Source organism: Mizuhopecten yessoensis, unplaced genomic scaffold (genome assembly GCF_002113885.1).
Source record: "Mizuhopecten yessoensis strain PY_sf001 unplaced genomic scaffold, ASM211388v2 scaffold10771, whole genome shotgun sequence".
NCBI lineage: Eukaryota > Metazoa > Mollusca > Bivalvia > Pectinida > Pectinidae > Mizuhopecten > Mizuhopecten yessoensis.
Window position 1 is genome coordinate 2,258,313 of NW_018408713.1, and position 10,127 is coordinate 2,268,439.

Below are 10,127 nucleotides of genomic sequence, written 5' to 3' on the forward strand. Positions count from 1 at the left end.
AGGAGGAGGAATAAGCGTCCCCAACTTCGTTGGGCGGTTTTAAAATATCTTGGAACTGAATGCCTCTAAGGTTGCATTGTACCACTCCATACGACGCCTACAAAATAACACGTGATGTAACACTATCATTCTAACTTTGCTTCCTCTGGTCTCCAAGATACAATCAGTCACGCGCTTAGAATCTCGTATCTTGATCAGATTTAATAAAAATTCAAAACCATCTAAGCACATAGTGTGCATGGAGCAACTGGCATTCTTTCGTAAATGTTAAAAAAATGTCAAAGGAAAAAGCAGCTAATTTTTCGTTTTATCACCGCAGAAATTATGATGTAAAACCTTTTTATTTATTTTTTGGTCTGTTTGATGAAAGATTTTTTTATATGTCTGTGTTTTTTATCATTATTATATTCAAAAAATAAATGACTGTTCCGACACATCATCTCAAGGTGACCTTGCAATACGTGCCTGTTATGTTTACCGACATGAAACTATGTAAAACGACCCCGTTACCTATCACTGTCGGCGCCTTTTCTTTTCTTTTATATTTTGTAATCATGCCATTTTTGAATATTTCATAGTTTGTGATGACTTACCAGCCATTTTATTGAAACATGAGGATGCATGCTGTGTAAGCTATAGTAATTTTTGGTAACTTTCATCTGTTTGCTTTTAAATTATTTTCTCTGTCGTTTTCGTAAAGACTTGGTATCACCATTTTAAATTCGCTTTCAACAGGAGATGCAGTATTAGGTAAAAAAAAAATATGTAATATGTTATCGTTTATACTTTTTTGGTGTTTTTCATATGATATACCAGGTAACAGATATAAAACGTGATATCTAACTGAGAATTAAAAAAAAAAAAATGGTTTTCCTGTTATCAGTTTGTCCAATCATTGACCAGTTTTAAAGTTCATTTAAATTTAAATAACAAGTCTGAACTAAATCTGTTTTACCATATTATAAACATTTTTTTTATGTAAAAACCAGTTTGTGTTGAATAAAGTTTTCACGCTTTACCTGATAAGACCTTCACTTTGTTAGATTCAAATCTTGGCATTTACCTACAGTAAGACAATTATGGTCACCTCACTACCAAACTCTTTGACATTTACCTAAAGTAAGACAATAATGGTCACCTCATAATCCAGCTCTATGACATTTTCCTACAGCAAGAAAATTATGGTCACCTCACAACCCAACTCTATGACATTTACCTACAGTAAGACAATAATTGTCTCCTCATAACCCAACTCTTTGACATTTACCTACAGTACGACAATAGTAGTTGCTTTTCTACCAAACTCTATAACATTTTCCTACAGTAAGACAATTATTGTCACCTCACTACCAAACTCTATGACATTTACCTACAGTAAAACAATTATGGCCACCTTACTATAAACATCTATAACATTTACCTGTAGTATGAAAATAATGGCCACCTCACAACCAAACTCCATGAAATTTTCCTGTAGTATGAAAATAATGGTCACCTCACTACCAAACTCTATGACATTTACTTACATTTTGACGAACATGGTTACTTCTTCACCAAACTCAATGACGTTTACTTGCATTACGACAAATACAGTTGCTCCTCTATCAAACTTTCTGATATTTACCTGCAGTACGCCATTTACCTGTAGTATGACAATAATGGTCTTCACACTACCAAATTATATGACTTGATGACTTGAATGTGATGATTGATCACTTTTTTCCTCTTAGCGGTATCATACTACCAGCCTCGAGCCCCCTGCCTATGAAGAACGACCAACCTAGCCTACCTGTGGATTATACTAGTCAGGTTGATTCGTCACTAAAACACTGTGGTCTGGTATCATTACTTTCTGGGAAAAAACGTCTTACAAACCACTAATTACGTTGCCAGGATGGCTATTTTAAGTCTATGGGGCATTATGTTAGGGCTCAGCCTGAATCAAACTCAAAATATTTGGCCATATCTAATTACTTTCAATCCATGTAAAGCTTACTACTTATTTTATTCATTTTTCATTGCATAATAAAAGACTTCAAATCACTGTTGTCTGGAACAATGAAATCCTACTTTATGATATTGTTATCAATAATTATTATTGTGAATATTTTCACATATTTTCATGGGCCCGAAATTTCGTGATTTCCCAGAAAAAAACCCATTTCGTTCTATACATTTTGTAGATTACAACTACCCACTCGTACTGAGAATGGCTTTATGTCCAACTTGTATAAGTTCTAGGATGAAGACTACCCACGAAATCAACGAAGTTAAAAAAAAACCACAAATATGAGTGATTTCACAGTATTACATGTACAAATAAAATAATCATGAAATATATTTATTGGTTCTTTATTCAAAATTAAAAAAAAAACAATACAAAAAGTAAAATATAACAAATCAACATTATATAATAATTAAAGGCACTTCATTAATATTTAAATAAACGCTGAATAATATTCATATCAACACTTCATGGGAGTCAAATGAACACAAGTATTGGAATAATAATGCCAATATTTACATATACAATGTACTTAAAGCTCATTAAATGACTCTTCCATATCTAATTCCATGGCTTATAGCTCAATAACACTAATTGCAGCGGCCATTTTCACATTCATGCTTATTCATTTGTATAATGAAGCACCATATGCATATTTGTATCCATGATGAAGCACCAGTGTTTTATTCATTTCAAAACAAGCATTTGATGCTTTGCAATATAATCATAGACTAATCAGTACCTGCTAACTGATTGTTAAAAACGTTAAATAGATACGCAAAAGTTTACAACTTCTCCACAAAATGATACTGTCAATTAACTAATTTTCGCGAAATTTGAAATAATTCTCGCAGGTAATTATTTAGTCATTCAAAACAGGAATGCTTATATGTTACTGTTATATTTGCGAATCAAATCTGCGTAAAGTAGTCGTTTGGAGCATAATCGCAAAAAAAGGGTTTGCAAAATGTTTCTTTTTATTTCGCAAAAATTGAGTAATTTTCAATAAGAATGACTGATAGTCTATTTGATTGAGTTATTTAGAAACATGAAAATATCGTAAATAGAAATCTTCACGAATCATTTGTTTGACGCTGAATAGCAAAACTAGGTACTCACAAAAATATATGTTCGCAAATATTGGAGGTTTTACAGTCAGCATTGGTGATTGTTTGATTGCATTCTTTATACACGAGAGAATTGCACAAAAGTCATTGCATACTGACAATTTAGTCAGTGTATATACAGGAAGCCAACGATATCCATTATACTTAACAGTATACATACATAGTAATACGTTTACACAAATATTTGCTGCAGTGTAACGGGTTTGTTTAAAACATGAGTTAATAAGCACTGGAACAATGTTCACTGAAAACCATCAGGGATGTTTGTAGACTGTCACACATCTGTACAGGGAATGCAATGTTTGTAGACTGTCACACATGTGTACAGGGTATTTAATGTTTGTAGGCTGTCACACATGTGTACAAAGGATCCAATATTTGTAGACTGTCACACATGTATACAGGGTATTTAATGTTTGTAGACTGCCACACATGTGTACATGGGATTTAATGTTTGTAGACGATCACACATGTGTACAGAGGATTCAATGTTTGTAGACCGACACAGACATCATGATTTGTCTTGGAATTATACTCGTCCTCATCCACTCTTCCTTATTAAATATTGTCTTTAAGCTTATAAACACATTCGGGAAGCATTTCTGGTTGTCCGTTTACTTATTAGGTATCAGTATTAATCATGAAAGCGTATACATGTTTAACTGGAGGCTTTTACATCCGTCAATGGTTGAAGACTTTGAGGTATCTTCCATTCTTTCTAAGCACAGGCGTCACCCATGTGACGATTCTGCAAGGACGGGCGTCGTGTATGGAGACCGAGCTTACACCTGCTTGGGTAGCACTCGACTAGGTCTATACACTTCAGAAACTCATTTGGAAGTTAATTCCAAATAGTTTTAAGCTTTCTTAAATATTATTATCCGATATGAAACCTTTCAATGAGTTCTTTTTAATTTCGGTTGGATCTTGTTCAATAGTTTATACTTTTGCGATTTGTTGATTAAATATTTGTAGTTGCTCGCCGATAACTCATTGGCTTTTATCTTGCTCAAAAGTCTTCTCTTAAGATGGCGAATCGGGTCAACTGATTTCGGGATTGACGCCTTTGGTGATGCTTTTTTCATTCTGCTGCAGTCAGAATCTGTAAAACACAAATGGAACAAACAGTTAGATAAAGTATTTCATTTTAGTCTTTTGAAAACATAACATAAAAGGTAGCTGAGCCTTATTAGTCTGGGTTATGGATGATGTCGTTAAATAGATAATAAGCGGAAAACAGTCTGGGTTTTTTCAATCAGTGAAAATGATACACCTTAGTTATGTACAACTACATGTACTTTTCTTCATAAAAAGAATGAATTTATTGGCACTGATCAATTTCTGTATATGGTTTTTCAAATGGGTCAAGTTATGACACATCGTCTCAAATGTTTAAACAATCAGCTACCTCTTCGACGTGTAAAAAAATGACAGTTACAAGGACGATAGTTACCTGGTGAAGCCCAAAATTCCACCGTTATTAAAGTATGTCGGGATATCCAGTCTCTAGCCTGATGAATATGGTCGCAATCCCACAAAACAATATGACCTTTGGCGTTGTTGCCTTTCTTGGTGTACGTGATGACTTCCATGATCCCTTGTTTCCCCCAGAACTTATCTTTGGTGGCTATCGGATCTGTCTGGTGCAGCACCGAGATGTTAGGGTACCCGTATTTGTCCACCAAGAACGGCCCGTAAGCCAAAGGATGGTAGATGTACTGTAAGCCATTCCTTCCTTCCACACTGTCGTGGCCATAGGTAGAGAGTTTGATAGGCTGGCGTCCCAACGAGTGCTCGCCTCCGAGCTTGTTGAGAGTGACTGAAAATCTAAGAGCGCTTGTGTCATGCAGTAGGTTTTCTGTATCACAGCCAATCATTCGCAGCAGCATTCTGTGAGTGAACCTTCCACCATGACTGTGATATCCGGGATAGTTATGACGCAACTTCTGGAACGATGGCAGGGCAACCTGGCAAACGAAAACATAAAATGATATTATCGAATAATGAAGAAATCGCGGGGTTATTAAAGTTAACAATGCGAAATCATAATGTGTAAGGAACATAATTCAACGTAATTTATATAAAAAAAAAAAAAGATTTTTGTTTAGCGTTGACTCAATTTAAGGTTTGAGAAGAAAACACGTAAATAGATTAAAGCAAAATCAACGCCAAGTTGTAATGGGCTCAAAAATTTGAATTTGTGCTATCAAAGTATTAAGGATGATCCAAGTCCTTGGAATCGAGTTCAGCATCGTAATTCAACCAAGACAATTTATTCTTTTAAAGGAGAAGTCTTGAATGATAATGAAAGGTCGCTGTAAGTAGTTCAGCAATGTCGATTTAGTCATTGATTTAAGGAGAAGACATCCAGGAGGATGATAAGAGGGCAATGGAAGTAATTGGATAATGTCGGTTTAGTCATCTGAAGGAGAAAAAGGCCAGCCTAGATGATGATGATGGGAGGACAATGTAAGTAATTCAACAATGTCTGTTTAGTCATCTAAAGGAGTAGAAGGCTAGCCTAGATGATGATGAGAGGACACTGTGCAATGATTTAAGAAAGGCAATTTGGCCATTCAAAAAGCCAAGCTTACATTCTGAAGGGAGAACACAACTAGTGTTGTATTACATCTATACAACAAAACGTTGACAAGCTGATACAGGCATACCAAGATTATCGTGTAGAAGAGGAGACACCCTATACGATGATTGAGCTTACAACTGTTGTAGTGTTTATTTATCCCCCGTAGTCAACTACAATCAAATGGCATCGTATCATTTTCAAAGAAAATTACTACCTACTTGTCATAAAATTCGATAAAAAGGCAAAGTATTTAGTCACACTTTGATGGGGGCTCAAACTTTACAGCATTAAAATTTTGCACGTGTTTGTAAGAAACAAAGTTATTCTGGTGAGCAGGGCTGAATTTCATACGATTATGTATGTATAATTTGGTCCGGAATGTAATGTATACGAGTGTCAGCGTTTAGTTTGCACCTATCTCGGTAAATGTGTATCATTGTTGAATATTTAGTGTCAGAATAATCCAGCTTGTATGTCGGCGATAAAGACATTTATGTTAATATAAACAATACATTAAATAGCATCGGACATATTTGGACCGATCGATCATAAAATTGCTTAACTTCACTAGGTCATACTAAAACCTTTACATTTCTCCTCCAAAATGCCTAGAAATTTATCAAATATTTTCGTGTTTCCTCGATTCAGATGATAAACATTATGACCCCTCATTATACAGCACTAGCTATACATTTCAATCCCTTTGAGATGAAGTTTATTTATACAATACATGGTTAAGTGGACCTGTTACAGCTGTGCCCTGGTTGTTGATCATAAAACAATATTCTGAATCGTATTTATGCAAATGAATCCTATCGAATTTCCTTATGTTTAAACTTGTTCGTACTGAAAAACCAAATATTTAAATATGGTTAGGGTCAGATATCTGATAGACATGGCCTACTACAAAATGATAATTACCGTTGTTTTAGGTGAGGCAATACTTTTATTTATTATTATCGTTTTGTGTACAGTTTGATGAATGTTGCTACGCAACGAAAGTATTTATCAGTACGAGCGTCCTTGTGTAAAAACATTTGTTAATTCACTGTCAAAATGAGACCACTATTCAAAGGAGATATTTCTATTCACGGCGATTGCCACTTGGACGAGTTAGGGTGTGAACGTTTTGAGAAGACGGTTACCTGAGAGCGGTCGACACTTAATGAGATGCAAGTAACTTTTGCTGCGTGAACAATACACGTGATATAAGTGTGCTTGTAGACTTGACAGTATCGTTTTTGAAATGTTTTTCTTTGAATATTTGTATATATGTATCAACGTGTTTTTTTTAAAGTTTTCCTTTATGAATTGTTTTCATTGCCGAATGGGTAGTTTGACGAGGAGGTGAATCTAAGCTAAATGATAACAGTAGTGAACTTCAAAGTGTTGTATTTGAAATTAGAAATGAAAGTAAGGTATCGTTATAGTGTCTTTATCTTCACATCAACCTGACATATCACAGACATTCTAGGAGGTAATTTAGATCATCAATTCCTATATTGCAACCTAGTAGTCATTGTACATAGCATAATAAAACTCGCTTTTACATCTTCGAAATTTGAATGGTGGGTTGTCAGTGAACTTCTGTTGCTAATTTATCTACTTATGTTGTTAAACGCGGATAATGGAGGAGAAAGAGAGCTTATGCTTGTCTTAATCACATAGGAAATGTTTATATTTTAATACGTTTATGACCTTTCAAGTTTTTAACTATTGACACATTGAAAGAAAAATGCAACAACCGAATAATTATAGAGAAATAAAAAACACAAAATTCGAGCGTTTTTTTTAACAAGGTCTAATTTTCTTGTTCGTTTGATCAGATACTATGAAATTTAATAACTTTCGGTGGATTTTTATGGATCTGCAGTAAATGCATTATTCATAAAACATCGTAAAAAATAAGATTAATTCGTTAAATTATTCTTTCAACTTTAGTTTATAAATAAGAAATATATTTGGACTTTGAAACTGTCGTCTTAGGCTCCGTAACAGGATAATGATGTGTGTCAGTCGATAGCGCTTGTGATTCCACTCATCCACAGACCAGCGCTTTAAATTATTAGGGAGGTATTGGTCATGGTTGACTTAACATGATTCAAGTCATTGCACCTATTGCATGTATCGAAAAATAAAAAAGTGTAAAAAAATATTCATCAAAAATAGTAGATTATTTTAATGATAATAATTGGAATATTTCAGAATGTTTAAAACAAAAGAATACATACCTTGTCAGCCACAACAGAATAAATCCACACAGCTACAAATACTAGTAAAGTGTTCATTTTGGTTTGGTATCTTGTACAAAATATCTTGTCACTCGTGAACTAGTACTCCTATGACGAAATGTCTCGTGCTTTCTGGCGGGGTGAGGTCTGACACGAGGGGTGATGTCGTCTGCCAAAGAAACTGTCGTCTGCCTGAACCAGCTAGTGTCCAATCAGCGCATGGCAGCCCGCGTGCTCACGCGATTTCAATGTTCTTATGTGTATAGCTCCTCCTCCTTTGTGTTAAACTATATTCCATTGAACGTGCTTAAAGTCATTGATATGCTTTCAATTGTTAATAAATTCTTCTTATTCGTTTACTGTAGACTTGCCACCAGAGTTCGTACACTAGACAGACAAGTCCTTAACACAAGTCGACAAAATGGCGGTTTATCCAGAGATAGAACTCGGAGAGACGTCGATCAGAGGTTTTAATCTCTTAGGAAATTGACAAGTGCATTACAAGCATAACGGAGACGAGTTTTTCGGAGGCCAATCTTATTCATAACACGTATCTTCTAGCGACCCTTTCCTGTCGTTGCTCGCCATGTTCTTAATGTAGCATATGCACTCAACTTTTGTAAGAGAGTACATAAGATATGCAGATTGAAAAGTCGTATATTCATATATATGATAACGTTATATAGTGCCTTCATTTTCAATGCCATTAAATGTGGTATACGCATGACTGTGTTGTATAGACCATGTTACTGATCTACTTCTGTGTAAATTGTATTGCTTTGTTTCTTGTATTCGCCTATCCATTGTTGATAATCATTGTAATAATATTAACCTGATTTTAAAATCAAAATTGAGCACAGTAGTTTGTTGAACCTGGTTTGAATGCAAGGTATAGGGGAACATCATATGTATGATATTATAATATCTCTTTTTTGTGGTATAAGAAGTATATGAATCTTGTTTTGTTGGATTCTCTTCCAAAAATTTCAAGGTTTATGTGATGACATCAGGTAAACATGCAGTATAAACATGTATGTAATATAATCAAGAACCAAAACGATTTTTTACATTTCAGGTATTTTTGGTCTCACTTCGCATAACATGACTGTGCAATTCTTGTACATTTAATTACGTCATCAGAAATGCAGATTCCTTTGCTTTAATGTACCTCTCAGTTGGTAAAGGTTTTGACTGTGGTATCAAGTTTTGTTATTGACGTGAGAAATATATTAGAATTAACATATAGGCAATAACCCCCGAAACTTGTTACTGAGACAGAGAAACGTAAATACACTTTAAAAATGCATTCATTCATCTACCCATCCTATCTTGGATGTGTCAATAAAATCATACAGATCCACACGTGTGGAGATACTATTATGCTCATTGTAAATTTAAACTATTTTGGTGACGTCGAAGTCAAGCATGTGTTCACCAATCTCTTATTATGTTCTCCGAGAGTTGATGTAATTCACCCAGCGAAACACACACGTGACGTCACGGTTATTTGATTTGACGTAAGGCTCTTTCACGTGTTGGAGCTCTTCAGGGTTTTAGACACACAAAGGTTTCACGTGAAGCGTAATAAACGTGGTAATTTATTTGTGTACGTTAGCCAGTGGAAAACCGTTTACATGGCCACCGATTGAAATCAAAATATTTGACATGTTAAAGTATTGTAAAGAATCATATGCAATCGATTTCAATGCATTTGATGAAAAAAAACCCGGTTAAAATAACTTCAAATGTCGACCACCAACAAGTAAAGCACATCGACAGCTGTTAAACAAAATAAGACAAGTCACTTTAGCAAACACCTCATTGGAATACTTCACATTCATTTGTTTAGACCTGGAATATTTTGATAACATGTCATTTTCATTCGTCACATTTCTTTTTGCTATCGTTTTTGTCACATCTTTGTGTATTACGCTCATCTTTCAAGATACAAGGTGATAGACTCTGCTGGTGGATGTGTCTAGTCCCCGAGGTTTGTCGTAACCTTGGCGACCACAGTTATCTACTTTGAGTAGCGGCATGGTTCAAAATATACACACTTTACTTATTATATAATTTGAAATTAACAAGCACTCCTTTAAATTTTCAAATTAATCAATGGGTTATGCACCTGCCCCTCTGTATAAGTTATTTAGACAATTTGAATTTCCAACCATTTAGCC

At 34.7% G+C, this 10,127-nt stretch overlaps 1 protein-coding gene across 1 annotated transcript; it reads right to left on the reverse strand.

The window, feature by feature from the left end:
* Positions 1-3,180: 3,180 nt before the first annotated feature.
* Positions 3,181-8,398, reverse strand: LOC110462318. Its single transcript, XM_021516244.1, has 3 exons — positions 7,948-8,398; positions 4,586-5,099; positions 3,181-4,234 (listed from the first exon to the last, which is right to left on the reverse strand). Exons 1-3 carry the CDS (start codon positions 8,002-8,004, stop codon positions 4,029-4,031), a joined length of 777 nt encoding a protein of 258 aa, XP_021371919.1. The 5' UTR covers positions 8,005-8,398; the 3' UTR covers positions 3,181-4,028.
* Between the last annotated feature and the right edge of the window lie 1,729 nt (positions 8,399-10,127).

Excerpts from the sequence above, each read along its gene's own strand:
- LOC110462318 (XM_021516244.1), bottom strand. The coding sequence starts at position 8,004 with ATGAACACTTTACTAGTATTTGTAGCTGTGTGGATTTATTCTGTTGTG. Across the intron at positions 5,100-7,947 it reads ATTCTGTTGTGGCTGACAAG|GTTGCCCTGCCATCGTTCCA; the intron begins GTATGTATTCTT and ends TTCGTTTGCCAG. Across the intron at positions 4,235-4,585 it reads GGAATTTTGGGCTTCACCAG|ATTCTGACTGCAGCAGAATG; the intron begins GTAACTATCGTC and ends TGTGTTTTACAG.